The sequence below is a fragment of the Electrona antarctica genome, assembly GCF_951216825.1.
Source record: "Electrona antarctica genome assembly, chromosome: 16".
Lineage (NCBI taxonomy): Eukaryota > Metazoa > Chordata > Actinopteri > Myctophiformes > Myctophidae > Electrona > Electrona antarctica.
Window position 1 is genome coordinate 18,279,556 of NC_136797.1, and position 18,696 is coordinate 18,298,251.

Here is an 18,696-nt window from a genome sequence, read left to right on the forward strand (position 1 = left end):
CGTGCGTGCGTGCGTGCGTGCGTGCGTGCGTGCGTGCGTGCGTGCGTGCGTGCGTGCGTGCGTGCGTGCGTGCGTGCGTGCGTGCGTGCGTGCGTGCGTGCGTGCGTGCGTGCGTGCGTGCGTGCGTGTTTACCTGCTAATGGGCTGCCCAGCGGGGGTGTGCTCCACCTCGTATCCCTGGCGACGCAGCACGTCAATCACGGTGTTGTTGCCCAGGAAATGACCTGCAATCCAAACGCATTGGTCACTTATTAGGACTGACTGACTGACTGACTGACTGACTGTCAGTCAGTTCACTCACATGAGTGAACTCTTCTTACGCTTAGGGCTGTAACTAATGATCATTCTCTTACTAATCGATTAATTGATCGATTAGTATTTATACATTAATGCCATGCAATAATAGTGATAATAGCCGATCTACAGGTTCACAATGAGCATGTAGATCAGCTATTTTCACTATTTCAAAAAGTGTCATTTGTTGGATAATGACATGACCAAAGTAAGGATTATTAATTGATTACATTACTGTCTTTTACCCCCACCGTTCTCTGTTGTTTGTGACAGGACCACAATGGAAATAAGTTCTAGGCTTTATTATTTGCATGCACGCACGCACGCACGCACACACGCAGTTTCACGATGCTCATATTGCAGTCATGTCACATAGTATACTATACACACATGCACACAGCCATAGACGGACAGGGGGTCATTGTGTCACCGACTAGCGGAAAAGGTTTAAGTGCAGTTTTTAGTGCTTTAGGGCTTTCTCCCAGGGATACGTGACAATAGATTCTGGATGGATAGCATGGCTACAGGCCGTATGACTGCTTTACAACCACAAGGTGCATTTCACCTTCAACTTAACTGCATTTAGATCAAGGTAGAACATGAAATATAAAAAAGCAAACACTTTTATAATACTTTTGTACTTTTACTCAAGTGTCAGGTGTGATGTGTGATAGGAAGGTATCAGCGAGACTCAAAGGGAAGGTGTTGGAACTGCCAGGCAAAGAGAAGAGTTATGGATATAGTGAAAGAGGACATTAAGGTAGTTGGTGGCAGAGCACAGGGTGAGATGAAGGCAGATGATTTGCTGTGGCGAGCCCTGAAGGGAAAAGGTTAAGAAGACTCAAGTAAAAGTTAGATTTTTTTTTATTATGTTGTGCTATTGCTACTTTTTACTTAAGAAAAACATTACACCACTGGGCCAAAGCTACCAACTATGGATCCTCTGAAATGACATCAACTCCCACACCGCAAAATCCTGGAAGTGTTATTTCTAACTCAACAAGTGTAAAAATGGACCCGAGAGGGGATCTCTTTGGGTTTGTTCCTCCCAACGCTCTTGGCTCCATGTTTCTACTCCTCCCCATCCCTTCTCTTACTTCCTATGTCTTTCCATTCTTGGACCATTCGTAATCGTAACTAGCATTCATCAATTCTTTTCTTCAGAGCGTAGAATAGTGGAGTCGATGTATGAGGTATCAAAAAAGGGAAATATCTAATAAGTAAAGTAAAAGTACCTAAAATAAATTGTACTTAAGTAAAATGTACTTGGTTACCTTACACCACTGCATTTGCTTCACTCTCTCACCCTCTTAAACATTCATTCTCACCCTTCTCCTCTTGTCATCCTGCCTTCCAGTTGGTCATACACCCCTTTCCCTCTACCATTACCTCTTCTCCCCTCTCTCCCTCTCTCCCTCCCCTTCTTCTTTCTCGCGGACCCTCTCAGCTAGGTAAAGTGGGGGGCATTGAGGATTCAGGTTGCCATGTCAAGAGGTCTCCATTCTTCTCTGCACGCTGACAAAGGCCAGCGGGGGTCCATTGTCCGGGCCCGCTCAGCCATGGCATCGTAGAGCCGTGCAAACAAAAAGCTCAGCACTCTAATCTGGCCCTGAGCCATTGAGACTTTGCCCTCGTTGCATTATGGGTGCCATGTTGCATGCCCCCTTGTCAACAACCTCTAACTGTTGACAGATAACAACCTAGGATGGTCAGGGGACATTCTAATTTGCTCTTTTTTACTTTCTCCCTCCATGTTTAATTCATATTAAACATGACGTCTGTTCTTTTCTGGTTGCGTGTCCTGGATATCTGTGCTGTGTGATTATACATCACTGAAAGAAAGTGCTAACGATGCAATTAAGACCAGGTTTTAAACTATATGGATAAATAATGAATTGCATTTTTATAGCGCTTTTCCAAGTGCTCAAAGTGCTTTACAATGGTTCATACATTGGGAGGTGAAGCGGCGAACAGTCGACGCCAGCGTCCTCACTTCCCACATTCACACACCAATGGTGGCGAGCTCACACCGACCAACTCATTGGAGGCAATGTAGGGTTCAGTGTCTTGCCCAAGGACACTTCGACAGTCACAGGAGGACCGGGGATTCAAACCGCCGACCCAGGGATCATTGGACGACCTGCTCTACCTCCTGAGTCACAGCCGCCCTAAACTCTAGTAAGATAGATTTGGCTGAAATTGTAATGGCCAAACACTAGTCACCAGTATTATTATTCATCGGTATATACGCCAAAATATGCATACATTATTTAAGCACATTAAAACAAAGCTTTATCAATCGGTGGACTTCAAAATAAAGGATACTGAACCCGGTACAAATTTACAGTAGGCTACATCAAAGAATGCAAAGGGTCTTCAGCCGTTATTTGTCCATCAATCATTATCACCACTGATCAGGCACACTCAGTGGTGGAAGATTAGGGTTTTCACTTAAGTAAAAGTAGCAATACCACAATATAACAAAAAAAATACTTTCCACCACTGGGTGCACTCAACCAGTGGTGAAGTAGGGATCAACAGAGAACTTTGCAACCCAGCAGCAGAGAGGAATGAAGCGGTACAGAGAGAGAGACAGACAGACAGAGGGAGAAGGAGATAGAGGGGGTGTGATTGCGACAGAGCGAGACCCACACACACACAAAGATGTCCTGCTTATCCACATCTGAAAACAACTCGGTGTGACTGATGCCAGTTTATTTCAGGGGATTAAGGTGGGATATAGATGAAGCTCCCCGGCCGCCACACACACGAGAACACCAACAGCCAGGAGTTAAACCATCGGTCCTCTGCTGTCATCACACGTTCTCACTGTGTTGGAAAGGACAGTTTCAAACACAAGTAGCATGTCTGTCATCATGGGGATATGGGAGGTCTACGCGTTGTCGTCGGGCGGAAACCTCCTATCTCCGTATTCCATCTTTTTATGTCGATCTACAAGCTCACAATGAGTCGCTATCTGACACATTGTGAGCTTGTAGATCTGTTATTTTGACAATTTCTTAAAAGTAACCGTTTTGGATGTACATGGTTTTCACCCGACAGATGCATGAAAAAGGGTGACTGTTGAGTCAATTATGACTTAACTAGTTTGACAATCCTTTGAAACAAGCTGTGTATTAAGAAGATTTGCTACCTTAATCCTAAATTGCGCAGATAAGTAATTCACTTACTACAACACACCGGCAGATCATCTAATATTTGATTTTACCTATTCCTTCCCCCATATTTTTGAATTATATTCCTTATATTTCTCAATTTCTTCCCTGAAAAGGTAGCAACACATAGGTAAACATGCCAGCATTTCATAAAGAGGCCATTTTATAAGTAGTTCTCCTCAACAATAAGCTGCTTCACATAATATAAAAAAATTAAAATAGCCTGCCTGTGCTCCAAAGTTACGGAATTACAAACAAAAACAAAACGTAGACATCTCTGATTAAAAATGATTGATGCCCCTCTGAGCACTGGAAAGGAGAAACAGAAAATTATGTTTTAACAGTTTGAGTTTTTCCTGAAATTAGGCCATACATGCGATGTAGGCTTTGGCCACCCGTTTCGAATGGGATCAGTGTATTGAAACGGGGAAAATCAGGTGCAATCAGGCCTTTCAATAGACTGAGTAGACGTCTACCCGTCTACTCAGGTGCTCAGTAGGTTGATTCCTTCCGATTGTGTCGGTTGATCTGTGCAGTTTAATGCATCGCATGCAACTACTGGAGCGGTGCCGTGTCGTTAGTCAGAAGGTTCCTTGTTCCGAAATTACTATCCCTATCTCTAATCCTAACCTAAACATAACCGCAAGCACGGGAGCAGTGCATCTCTAATCCTAACCTAAACATAACCGCAAGCACGGGAGCAGTGCATGTTCGATGTTACGGCTGCATTGAAAGGAATGATCACCTACTGAGCTCCAGTAGCTGCATGCGATGCATTAAACTGCACAGATCAACCGACACAATCGGAAGGAATCAACCTACTGAGCACCTGAGTAGACGGGTAGACGTCTACTCAGTCTATTGAAAGGCCTGATTGCACCTGATTTTCCCCGTTTCAATACACTGATCCCATTCGAAACGGGAGCACCGGCAGCCAGTGGTACACAGTACAAATCCTCGGTGTTCATTTTAACCGAGAGATAGAAATGTGACCCAAATGGATGCTTCCGTTTGGGTCCATGTACGTTAGAAGTCAGGTGGGTAATTTCCATCTCCTTAGTTGCTTTACTTTCTGACAGTGGATCTTTGAAACCTGCTTAGCAAAGAAGCCACACAATTAACTGGACTCGGGAAAGAAAAACGGAGAATTCAACAGGCCCACTGACACACTGCAGTCAAAGTGGAAAAGAAAAAGGAACCAGGAAAACTGTGAAATTGAACTAGAAAAAGACAAATGGAAAAGACAGCTGACAACTCCTATTATCACATCCACCTCAGTGAGCTAATACACAGCAATGCAACACAGTAATGCTCAGTGTTCATTGAAACATTATGAAGGCTAGCATCCCTATTCTGCGGATAACGTTAGATGAAAATAGCTGATCTACAAGCACGCAGAAGTGGGTTATTTTACGCCAATTCTTTACACCTGTTAAACCTGTGATTCTGATTCTCTCAAGACTGCCATTCCGACTACGTGGTTTCTGCGTGCGGTTAGGGTTAGAGCGAGTCGGACCACATTTATTTATGTATTCTTAATGTCAATAAATATAGCTTCTCAACTTGTCGCGTTCCAAAATATCCTCAGGTGCTAAACCTGTAGCATTCCTTTTTGAGAGGTAAACGGTATTATAGACTAATGCTGTATTGACGGAGCTTCAAAAGGTGTTGCCTAAAAGACCACCGAAATGAATGTCACAGAGTATGACTTCAACTCTGAGAGTGTGATCTATCTGAAGGTCTGAGGAGCTGCTAGACCCTCCCGGCTCGAAACCTTACCAATACATTTACCCACGATGGGAGCAGCATTCTGGTGTGTGGATTTTATAGTTTTTTCAGTGTGATCTATCTTCACACGCTCAGAGTTAAAATAAACACTGAGGACTTTACTGTGTACATGTATACATTCCTCCCTGGTTCAATGTTCTGTATGTCTGCTAATCAGTAAACAAAATACACAGAACAGAAGCCTGCTGAGAGCTGTTGTTTCATGCAACAAGAGAACATAGCAGTAACATTCTTAAAGCACAGCGATGCTCAACCTGTGGGCCCGGGGCGCACCGGTGGGCCGTGAGGATATTGCAAGTAGGCCACAAAATAATAATAGTACCACAGACGAAAAACAGTCTAAGTCCAAATTTCAGACTGACCCCTCCACGAAAAGGCCTCGTTGTCCTGAACCCTTATCTATCATTTATATATTATGGATCAATAGTGTGGACTTAGACTGTTATTCGTCTGTGGTACTTAATTGTCTAGAAAAAACGTAAAACCTTGAAGTATACCACGTTCGTTCCACTGATCTAAGCCGGGACACAATCAATTGATTGATGATCATTAAAGCAAACAAGCCCTTAGAATGGACGCCGCGGCCCACCCATCTGACCACTTAACAGTGGTCCCCCCAGAAAGAGGCCTACGCTGTAAAATCCTTTCAATTTGAGAATTAAGATTTTGCGGCATTGCCCTAATAGTTCAAGAACCCCGTGTTCCAAAGTCATGTCCGTGAGAGCGATACATTTCCACTGATTGTTTGCTTAGGCCAATTTCATACATTTTACATCTACGAAATGGTCCAAAAGTATGTACGGTAATGTACAGTATTTTAAATGTATGTCTTTCCAGAGGCCCAGGTCCCAGCAGCAGCAGCAGTACTGAGGGAGAGAGTGGAGATGGCAGAGATAAGATGTAGGACGGTGACCTGAAAGCTCTCATTCACAACCAGGCTCCGGCACAGAGAATAGGACTACTCATATAAGGTCACCAGCGAGCAGACTTCCCAAGCCATATAAACTTAACAGATCAATATAACTTCTAAAATGGTTCACTGACTTCTTGAAATGTTTATGAATAGTTAAGTGAATTTTAGTGCGATGCTGCAGGCCTGTTTTTACGACCCCCATAAAACATAACTCCTGTTTTGAATGTATAATTTGAATGGTTGTTTGGGCCCGACTGTACTCAGAGAGCCATTATTATGCATTAATTATACATCCAAACTAACTTATATTACAGACTGCCGGTGCTACCGCCCCATGTGCGTGTGCATTGCACTTCAAAATGCTAAGTAGAAAAAATTAACCCGTGGTATTTAATTATGCCTTTTTGGTTTCATGAAACATTTGATCCGGATCAAAAAGAAACCAAGCCATGTCAGCACACATGATTAAATGAAAGTGACTTTGGGGCATAGCTGGAATAGCATTAAATGCAAGGCCAATGTGGTCTTCAATAACCACATTGTTTTCTATACATTAGAACAGCGCCTGTCAAACATTTTCATGTCAAGGACCCACAAATAAATTACTGTATGTATTTGGCTGAGCACCAATCTGATTTTCTTTTTTTTTCTTGGGACCCCATCTGAACTGAACATATTTTGTGCCAGGTACCCTCATACGAGATTTGTGTTACAATCTTTCAATCAAAATATGTTGGAAATAATAGTACATCTACTGTACAAGCTCACGGTGCGCGATCGCGATCGGTGAATTGTCGATCTGGATGCCATATAGACACATTTTGCTGGGGACCTCCTGGAACTCCCTCAAGGACTCCTGGGGGTACCCGGACCCCACTTTGAGAACCACTGCATTAGAACAGTCTGGAGGCACACTTGCACGCTCACTCAGAGGCACATGACACGGCAGCACACAAGTTGAGAGCCACTGTCGTATGCTAGCTTTTTTTTATTTAAAAGGGGGGCACCCAGTATCCTCAACCCTTCGCTGAAGTTATTAGAACATATGGTAAGCCTTAAATAGCGTTCCTTTTCCATACACAGCAATATTTACATTACAACGTGTAACCAGGGCCCGAGCGGCAGTTCTCATAACATTATGGGATGTTGAATAAACAAACGTTATAGGCAGAGCCCAAGACATTCTACCCTGTAGGTATAGAGAGCCTGCGAATAGCGCTCCATGTGCGCTCCTTGTTAGTGAGCTAGCCTACACGGCCGATAGTCACCGCCGCTAACCACATGACAAAGCCTTGGATCGAAGAATGTGGCATCTGGGGGTCTGGAGCACTGTTATTCCTCCAATGATGTAGCCGTTACTCAGTGCAGCTGTTTTTCACCCTGCACAGCTCACACACCACCATTTAAAATATATGTATATAATATGCTGGACTGTGGTATAGCATTTGCAAATGTATTGGTAAATGATTGCACGCAAAATACTGATAGTATTATCAGTTAAATTGAAAAATAATCATAACTTTTTGTATAGTTTAATATAATCTGTGGCTGACACAAAATGCGAAGGCACACTGAGAGAACCACTGCCATATTGAATGTAAAATTTAATGAACTGACATAATGGTAAATAAATTGGTAAATGCTTATATAGCGCTTTTATCCAAAGCGCTTTATATAGATTGTGCATTACATTCACCCATTCACACACACACACACACATTCATACACCGATGGCGGAGGAAACCATGCAAGGCACCAACCTGCTCATCAGGAGCAATTAAGGGTTCAGAACTTCAGAGTCTTGCTCAAGGACACTTCGACACTAACTCTGGGGGAGCCCGGGATCGAACTGGGAACCTTGCATTTCGGCCGCTCTACCGGCCACTCTACCCTTAATGTACTGTACGTTCTTTCTCTTGCTCTCACACCCACCCTTGTGTGCATGTAAGCATAGACGCACAGTCACGCACAACGGTCACAGACGCCGTTCACAGAATTACAGTATTATTGTCAAAACTAAATCAATCTGGCAGCAGGCTTTAGGATTTGACATCGGAACAACTGACCAGCCAACAGTTTAACTGGAAAATCGCAGTTTGAGCTAAACAGCGCGGGGGTAAAGTCCTTACGTCTTCAACGGTCAAGCAGAAGCCGCCATTTACAATAGTGACAGTCACATCAAGAGATAAATAGCAGAAGAATTACGGGTTTATCCGCTGGCACAAAGATCACACAGGCATCTTGGTGTATCCCGACACTGCCAGCCTTCCATCGACACACATATCAAGTGTCTGGCTACACAGGCCCCTGGTTAAATAGTGCTATTTCTGATCTATGGTAAGATCATACCGGTTTTCCTCCCTTGATGGATGTCCAATCCCTCACGGTATTAAACTTAAAACCCCCATTCCAGTTTTAGAGGACTGCAATTTGTTTAAATAGAACAGGACACTCCATCGGAAACTAGCTAGCCCCAAAAGAGACAATATGATTACATACTGTCATGCTAGTTGATGATAAATACATATGGCGGTATGATTTCCCTCATTGTCGAGAGTCTAGGCAATGCATTGTATCATGTCTTAACATATCAGTGTTTTGTATTAGCACCTATATTGTGTGATCAGAGACATTTATTTAAGCCTACATATGTCCCACAAGGTTCTATACTTTTTTTCCAACCTCTAAACGGTAAGCCCTCCCCCGAAAACAGCCGATCTACAAGCCCACAACGCATCGCAGCAAGCTTGCAAATCGTCTATTTTGGCCATATGTTTGACTTTGTCAGTCAGCTAATTTCAACAAATGTTTGCCCAAAGAATAGGGAATGCTACGGTTAAGACTGTCAAAAAAACAAAACAAGAAAAACATTTATTTGTATTGTTTTATCGGATCGAATTATGTAAACGATTCAAAATCGATTCACAATTGCCAAAACATGATTTTTGGAGGGGGAAAAAATAGCTGGTTGAAGTTACAGGAGTTTTTATTAGGTTTGTTATTAGAATCGGAATCGAATTGTGAGATAGCAGAATATGGTTCAAGTGGTTAAAGTTTATTTTATGATAAATAGGTAGAAACAATGAATCTCCCATAGTTTTCACCATTAGGGCAGAAGGTTAAAAGAGGCATATAGAGCCACTGAAGGGTGGAAACACAGGAGGTAAGGTTGTGTTGAACATCAATCCCATGCCAGCAGGGGAGGAGAATGACTCGAGAGGCTAGAGGACTTCACCATGAACGGGTAAAAGGTCAGAGATAATAAAGCATGAAAAATAAACAGGGTTGTTTGTTTTCTATTCACAGATGTTCATAGTTTGTGACATCTAGCAAACCGTTGGTGTTGATACGTCAAAGTTTCCCTTTAGCTGGTTAAGAATTTTCCTGGCACAAATGTTTACAACCTTGAAACATTGCCACTCTATTGTCAATCATACCAATACATAATTTCATTTATTTTATGTATTGTACACTAGGTTCATAAACTATTGTTGTCCGAGATAAACTAGGCCAGTAGCTAAAAAGGCTAGATATACTATTTTTGGAATAGTTCAGTCCACAGGCCATTTGGACAAGTAGGTGTCACAGGGAAAACAAAAAAGGTCTACTGTCAAGTTCAGGCGATGATGCAGTATATTTCAAGTTAAATTAACTCTCCAGAATTTGCCTTGCATCTTTTCAGTCTCTCCTACACTATCTAATAAAGCAGAGATAACACAAAAGTCTTTGGTTTTTAAGAATAAATCCACCACCATAATATGTTATATTATACCCTCTTGTGTGGGTATTAAGACCGTGAAAAAGAACATTTGGTTCGACATAAATCCAATTCTAAGCCCTGTTCAAGGGTGAAACCACGGATTGAGCCAAACTAAACCTTTGCATGTTGTTTTAGGGGTTTCCACCGCACAGTCATTACCCACCTACTGTATAGCGCCTATTTATGAAACTGATGTCATGATTTCCTTCAGAATTATGATGAGGTCGAGGAGAAATTCAGATCTAATTTGAAAGCATACTATGTCACAATGTGGTTCTCTCGTTGCACACTGACAGCGATCTGCAGTATACTGGAGGAGAAAGCCGTTTAACAATGCAAACCCCATATACTTTGTTGACCGGGGTCTCCCAGGGGTCTTTCCGTCTACACCGAGTCTCTTCGCTGATAATAGCCGATCTACGAGCTCACAACGTGCCTCGGTGAAACACATTGTGAGCTTGTCGATCAGCTATTTGTGCAAAACGTTCACCTATTATGACATGACCCAGGTTTTGGACGAGAGGGTTTGTGTGGTTGGAATCATAGCATCTGCATTTACCTGATTACTTATTTAGTTCATGGAGAGAGCTTGGTTCAAGGAGAGAGAGATGGTGGTTATTTCATGGAGAGAGCAGGAGTAATTTAAAATAAATTACATTTTAAAATGTAATTAAAATATTAAATTTACAAAAAAAAACTAAAAGTTTAGTTGTTTTTTGTACGGAGAGAGCTGATGGTGTTTCTATTTTGCCATAGTTTATGTATAGTGACACACCTAGTTGGAGCGCGATACATACAAATGTGCAGCAATGGACCAAACGCTGTGGCAGCAGCAGGTACCAATGGACCAGACGCTGTGGCAGCAGCAGGTACCACACCACAGAACCAGGTGCAAAGTGTTCATACAGGACCAGACGCTGTGGCAGCAGCAGGTACCTGTGGCAGCAGCAGGTACCTGTGGCAGCAGCAGGTACCACACCACAGAACCAGGTGCAAAGTGTTCATACAGTATAAACACAATGGACCAGACGCTGTGGCAGCAACAGGTACCTGTGGCAGCAGCAGGTACCACACCACAGAACCAGGTGCAAAGTGTTCATACAGTATAAACAATGGACCAGACGCTGTGGCAGCAGCAGGTACCTGTGGCAGCAGCAGGTACCTGTGGCAGCAGCAGGTACCACACCACAAAACCAGGTGCAAAGTGTTCATACAGTATAAACACAAGTAGTGGTGGTCCGCATAACAATGTCTTAAGTTGTTCTATATTTTAAAAAGCCCCCAAAACTCAAACGCAAAACAAACAGCATTGAGAGTCAGAGCCAGCCTGATTATGTATGGCTGGCGGGACATTTTCAAGGCCCAGTTTGTTTTCCTTTGAGGAGATTTTCTGTTTATGGAAAAATGTTTGTGGACATCATCCATGGGGGTGGGGGGGGGGGGGGGGGGGTGGGGGGGGCTACGAGACAGAGACACGTTTCACTTGATCATTCACCAAACACTGGACCATTGACCCTTACCGAGCTGAACAACGCCAGCGGCATGCAGAGCCAGTGTTTCAATGAGAGCACTTTGTAGTTGTTGAAGGATATACAGCGAGTGAGCGGAGGCATCCCCAGGTTAGGTCAGTTAGTGGCACCCTACATGTACCAGATGGCCCGTGTGAGTCTACTCTGCAGAACAGTGGGTCGGGACCCGAGTTGAGTGACTCACATTTTGGTTTTTATGAAATAAATTACAATCATTCAATCAAGTAAATTACATTTACAATCATGTAAATGTAAAACAAACAAAGAAACAAGTAAGAATAATATGTAAAAATTATAACTAAGAAGTAGTGAAAATAGCCGATCTACAAGCTCGCAACGTGCCGTAAAGCGACGCAGTGTGTGCTTGTAGATCTGCTATTTTCACTCTAGTTGGCAAACGTCTATGCTAAGCGATCATCGTTGATTTAAATAACTAAGTCAAATTAAGCTCTAATCAAGCCCAAAATATCGCATTTTACGCAGCGATGCCGAGAGTGGGATTGGCTTTATTTTAGCTGTAATTTCCTCCTTTTCTAAACATGTTGTTCATCACATCATTATGTGAACAACATTATTTTATTTCAAATTTTTAGAAAAAAAAGGGAAAAAAATGCCCAGGGTCCACAGAGAGGTGGTCCGCGGTCCAGTCGTGGACCGCGGTCCGCCTATTGAGGACCCATGATGTAGTGTGTCAATTTTCTGTGAATGTTCACCCCCCAGAATAGGGATGCTAGGGTTTAAGTGGTTAAAATGGACTTGTTTTAATAGTTGTTGTTGCATTCTTCTTCAAATCCACCTGGATATGGTCACGAACGTGAGATAGGATTGATTGCAGACGGCGGTCATAGGAGACAGCTGTTACATGGCCGCGTGGATATGAAAGACCGAAGGCATCGAATCACAGCAAAATCAGCTAAGGCAAAACTTAAACAGCATGCCGAGAGCACAACATATCCCCGTTACACAGAATAGGCCCTATTCTTAAGCGTGTAAAAGAATGCTAACATTTGAGCCGCCAGCAACCAATTCTCTTTGGGTTTCTCTCATGCATGGGCAGAGGCAGGGTTCAGGCCTGGGCTCTTCTATAGGTCACTGGATCGCTTCTTTATTGGGAAATTGATAGCAATCTGCTATCTTGTACACTGCAAAATCTGGAGTGTCAGTTTAAACTCTTAGTGTAAAAACGGACCCGCAGTGTACACGAAAGAAGAATAAGAAAACAAAGTGAATAAAAGAGCAGATAAGAGTTAATATAATCAAATGAAATCTGGTAAGAAAGGAAAACAAAATAAGGAGACAAAAAGAAACACGCATTCCAAACAACAGAGGAATGTTAAGTCGTCAGATGCCAGACGGTGATAGCAGACGATAAGAGCATCCTGTAAAAACCCTCAAAAGAAAGGTTGGGTTCGAGCTAAAACACTTCACTATTCAGACTTTAGCCTGTGTGCCTTGAAAAGGTGCCCATGTAAAGTCTACTCTCGCACACTGGAGCCCTGGGTACTTAAGGGCTATCTCGCTTTGGTGCAACATTTTTCACGCAATCAAGGCCAAACCTTGGCTTAAACCTTGCATGAAAGAAACCACTGACATTAATGTGGCCCCTCGATGTTTTCCAATCATTTAATTATTTATCTATAATTTAACATTTTGAGATGATCTCTCGCTCGTCATTGAAACTTTTTACCTTTTCTGACTTAACTATCTCAGAAACACACTGAATTTCTCAAAAGATGTCTTACATGGACTTTGGTCACTTGGTTTGCATAAATGTACAGTCTTTTGAGAATATACAGTCTTTTGAGGGAAAATCAGAAGCGAGCAAGTGACATCATGGATACCAGAATACCATAAAAATGACAAATGCTCAAACAGTGTGGGCATGGCACTAGATTTCCTTCATCCCACTCTGGGGCCCCTAGCTAAATTTTTAAGACAGATGTTCGCCAAAAAGGCCTCTATTTGAAATGTATTTTTATGGCCCTCTGCTTTATTAGACAGAATTCAGCGGAGAGTGGCAGGCAAGATGGGAGTTAGGTAGATTGTTTAGTCAATAACCACAACTGATGACCAAAGCAACGTGTGAAACAGGTTGTTGCTCCAGTTTTATGACCACTTCAGCTTTATAGATCTGAAAATTAAAAAGATGGATCATTAAACAACCCGGCATTCCATCCCTACCTTGTGTGGCACTGGACCTTTTTTTTGTGAATTGAAGCGTGCGAAGTGAACTGTTTATGAGAGGTGTGAAAAATGGCTGAATTCCCTGCTGGCCGAGAGTTTTGACAAGATGAAGTTTAGCAAGTACGCCAACTTCAAAGGATTTAAGACTCGTTTTCCAACTTGGAATTTATGCAACGAACAAATGAAATACAGAGCCCATAAGAGGCCCAGGGTGTGAGGTTGTTGTTTAAATAAGCCCTTGCAGAGAATTAGTGGTGGCACAAGGCACTCTGAACTCAAGCCATGTGAGGGATTACATATCGCCGCTCCCGGGCCGAAACCTTGTATGTCCACTCCAAAGTAAATTGTAACTTTTCGCGGGTTAAATATTTATGAAAAGATTAAAAACCCACAGACAGACTTTCAAAAACGCTCACTTTCAAAATCTTTCAAGAGTAGCGAATATAGCCAATCAACAAGTTCACAAACACTGCTAAAACACTTTTGTATGCCAAAATAGGACATTAATTTGAAACAAACATAAAAAGAAACATTAAAGGTTGTGAAATATGGAGATACAAGGTTTCTGCAACGGTATATCGTTCGGCATTAGCGGCCCTTGTTTCCCAGGTCCTTCTGCCAAGAAATGACAGCACATGAACGCACACCAAGCCCGTTTCCTGTGCGCAGCGGGCACATGCAGGATGATCAAAGCTGGAGGATTCTGTAAAAGTGAGCACTTTTGACTAAATAAACTAGCATAGGACCAAATCTAAATGTCAAACTCCTCGCCATGAAATGTCTCATTTTACCTATAAATGTTCTCTTGTCGAGTTTTCTTCCTAAACACGCAAGTATAACGAGATTTTATAAGCAGCTTAAGAGGGATGCGGGGGGACCTGCACACCTGAAATTCAGTTTGCTGCATAGGTTTTTTCCCCCCCCAGTTAAATCTGTTTAAAGTATCAAAATGGAAGTCAATCTCTCGTGCCAATACACTGTGGATACCCTGTATAAGACAGGCACACTGGGTAAAACTTCACTGAGAACAGGAATAACTTCCAAGACTAATGAAAGAACAGAAAACTACAAAGCCATTTCCAAAGTATAAAAAAGGTACAAGTGAAAACCTTTGTATGTATTAGTAAAAGTAAAATGAAACAACCTGAGAGAGAGGGCAATGTAGCGTCGAGGAAAATAAGAAACAGGATGGAAAAACACTTCAAATGTTCTTTCTTCCATTACCGGTATTATTATCCTACTATAAATGTGCAAAATCGGTTTGTGTGTGCGTGTGTATGCGTCTGTAGTTTGATTCGTCGGCCACTGGTCTAGTTATTTAGTTATTATAATATAACTCATATTATTATATTATTATTACTAGCCCATTCTGGTATTCTGGCATGGAGCCCTAACCATCGCGTTGCCCCTTGATTTGAGAATATTGACTTGTGTTTCTAATTAAACTGGGGAGATTTTCACAATTTACTGACATCATACTGCCCCTATTTTGTCGTGGAAATAAATGTTACATAAAGAAACAAAATACACCAAAAGGCCTGTGATTGGATCATGCCAGAAGCTCCTTTACCTAGCCCGCTCACTCCATTGTTGTCTCAGCCTTTAATCAATCTCAGTAAAGAATAAATTGCCGACTGGAATCGGATGAAGTCTCGATGTAAAGAAAGAAATAACCCACATTATAGTTTTTCCTCTGAAGTTTTCTCAGAAGAGTCCCACTGCCTGGAACATGTGGGTAGGAGTGTAATTTTGGGCCTATTATTTAGTTGGAGATCTTGTAGTATGTAAAAGAAGGAGCAGATGTGCATTTTCTCCATCTCTACCAGAGACCTATGGATCATGTCCTGTTTGTGATTTAAACAATTTAGCTTAATTTATAATTCGTCATACGAGCTGCGAAAATAGCCGAATTACAATCTCAGAACGTGCCGGATCGCAACGCGGCTATTTTTGTTTCCTTTGCATACGTTTGTATAATATGACATACCCAAAACATGAATTGATTAGAACTATTATTCCAAACAATATTGATTCAAATTAAAGAATAGCGAGGTTGCAGATCTGCTACTTTTGATGCTTTTGTGTGATGCTGTCGTATGATCAAGTAGGGCAATTAATGGACCTAAAAACAGTAAAAAGAAAAAAAAAAGTTAAAAGATGGTGATAAGAGGTTCCTGTCAGAAAGCAACGAATGATGTCAGCACATCAAGGCGGAAAATGTGATGATGCTCAATACGGAATGAAGTCGGAAAACGCTGAATATGAGAGGGTCATTTAACGTTACAATTTTATATTCAAGCAGTAATAAACACTACTATAAAATACAGCCTTGTGTTGTACAAAGGAAAGCTCAAAATAAGCTTTCATTCATGAAGGCAACCGGAGAACTTCCCCCTTCAGCCCAACAAAACCAAAAAGTATTCAATATCCCCACAGAGAGAGGGAGAGAGAGAGAGAGAGAGAGAGAGAGAGAGAGAGAGAGAGAGAGAGAGAGAGAGAGAGAGAGAGAGAGAGAGAGAGCGAGAGAGAGAGAGCGAGAGCCACATATCACCCGAGCTGTGTTTTCCTCTAAATGTCTATCTCTTACTTCCCCTCTGGGCAGTTTGAGCTCTCCTTTATGTCTCCCGCCCCAAAATGAAAAGGGACAGCTCCTTCATAACAATTCCCGCTCAGAGTCATCAATAGACTCACTGCTGCCGCAACACTAGATATGTAATTTTCTCCCCCCCCCCCCCCCCCCCCCCCCCCTCTTTCATATGGGCGCAAGGAAGGTATTTGTGGTCCAAATGAAAGTTTAGCCCCTGGGCTAGCACATAAAGAGCCTGTTCCAGGTGCACGAGGAAATACTGCTAGGCTTGAATGGGGTCAGGGGTGAGGAGTTCAGCCAAGTTCAACTCTTTCAATAAATCACAAACAGCCTGTTGTGACAAGCACTCACTACGTGACCAAGAGAGACACATGGGTTATGTGAAACGCACCTCAGCCTCGCTCAAGCCTAATTCATCATTCGGCGTACATGTCACTCTCCACCCGCTTTAAATTGATAAGCGTGCGATACAATGTGTCGTGACATTGTAGATCTGTCTATTAGGTACACAAACGTATAACATTATATAGTATATATGCGGCTTTGGGATTTCTGGACCCAAGTGCACGGAAAAGTGTGTACCCGTTTAATTGCTGTTCAGTTGAGTTAATCAAATGAGCAACACTCAACCCCTGCCTCAATAACCCCACTGAAGTGTGTATGGCTGAAATCAGTAATATTCATATACTACCAGGGATTTGAACCCAGGTCCCCCATGCCTGCCAACATCTCTGCTTAGCTAAGACATAAAAAAAAACATCTGGGAAGAGGAGATATTACGCTTTGAGCTACATGCAATACCTCTTCAACAGTCATTGTCGCACCAATCCACAGGATCTACATTTCTCCATAGAACAGGGAGACCAAAGTTATGCTGTATATTCCATACCCTGAAGAAGGCAATTTGTTTGTCGAAATGTTGGTAACCCAATAAAAAGTATTTTTGGCATCGTGACTACGAGCTGTGCGACCTCTCCTTTCTATTTTAAAGTTTGTCTCCCGTGGTTAGCACTTCCCTACTTTTGGTGCGCGTTCCTACCTTTTTGTTTGCTGTATTAACATATTCTACCATAGAGATACCTGTTGAAATACAGTTTTATTCAACAAAAAAAAATTCTGGATTGCAACTTTCAAACTAAAAACAAAACAGAAAACAGCTACTCATCTCTCTAATAGGCCATTGCCACAGCGCGGCTGACCTACTGACATGCTTTAACATCCCATAAATTCAGAAACCAAGAGGGGTTCGGCGAGTTCAAGAGTCACAATAAACACAGTGTTAATATGCCCATTCATGTTCATGGGTGATTTCTTGGGATATTTAATATGCAACAGATTCATTGTAGCGTTTCTTTCTGGGTTTTTTTTTTTTTTTTTTTTTACATACTTTCAACAAGTCTTGTGTAAGACTTAAGACCACAGGCATGCAGATGGTCAGAAGAAAGAGGGGAAAGATGCAGACAGTCGGGCATATAGTGACAGTTGGTCAGTATATCACGTCCATCAAAGGTTGAGACAGAATGGGGTCTGACAGGTAGAGGAGTGGCCACAGAATGCACAGCCCTGTTATCTTCCCACTTTAACGTCCTTCTGACGTTAAATGTGTGATTACCTCCACCAAGGAGGTCATGTTTTTGGCCCCATCTCTCTGTGCGTCAGACGTTAGTTGACTGTTAGCAGAGGATGTCTCAGGCAGTTATGACCGGATTTGCACAAAACTTTGGTGGAAAGGATGCCCCATTAACTTTTCGCACCGAAACGTGGCGGTAGGCAAAAATGCACTATAACTTCTGAAGAGAAATAACACCTAACTACTTTGAAAAAGGGGTTCATCAGGGGTCCAGGAAGAAGTGATTAACTGTTCAGGTGGTTTTAGGCTGGAAGGGGAAACAAAAAAGAAAGACATCTAGGCAGAACAGACAAACACAAGACAGATATGCAGGCAGACAGACAGACAGAGTATATCACATACCATAAATCTAGAGGAGTGAAGAGCTCTGTCATCATCGAATGGTCCATCTGGTGCCAATGGTTTGCTTGTACTAAAGACCTAGTCCTGGATAGAAATGTTCCATAAAGGCCAGTCCCATATGGACCTGACATTTCTTCTAAATAACCAACGACAAGGGCAATGAGAGTAACTGCTGACTTTTAATACGAGTTTCAAAGTGCAACAAGAATGTATGCAAACGAAATATCCATTGCCAGGAGGACTACATTATTTAAATCTTTGGAAATGAATCCAATTAAAGTTCATGTTGAAAGTAAAACTGATAACAAGGTTAACGTACATCCCGCACACAGCGGGACTGCTGGTAAATTTCAAGCGAGATCTAGGACTGTTGGTTTAGCCCTGGCCTGGACTGAAAGTGTGTGGTCGGTCTGTCTTTTAATGGTGCCGTTTGACATGAGTGGACTCATGTCAGCGACTGCACCAAACAGTTGTAAAGTAGCTGTTTATGAGG

At 42.3% G+C, this 18,696-nt stretch overlaps 1 protein-coding gene across 2 annotated transcripts in view; it reads right to left on the reverse strand.

Annotated features, from left to right (window-relative positions):
* The window catches only part of trabd2a (TraB domain containing 2A), a 244,018-nt gene that overhangs the window by 18,484 nt on the left and 206,838 nt on the right, over nucleotides 1-18,696 (reverse strand). For both annotated transcript variants that reach the window (XM_079524601.1, XM_079524602.1), the window contains one exon: nucleotides 134-224. In XM_079524601.1, coding sequence (XP_079380727.1) covers nucleotides 134-224 — 91 coding nt within the window. The remainder of the gene's footprint in view (nucleotides 1-133; nucleotides 225-18,696) is intronic.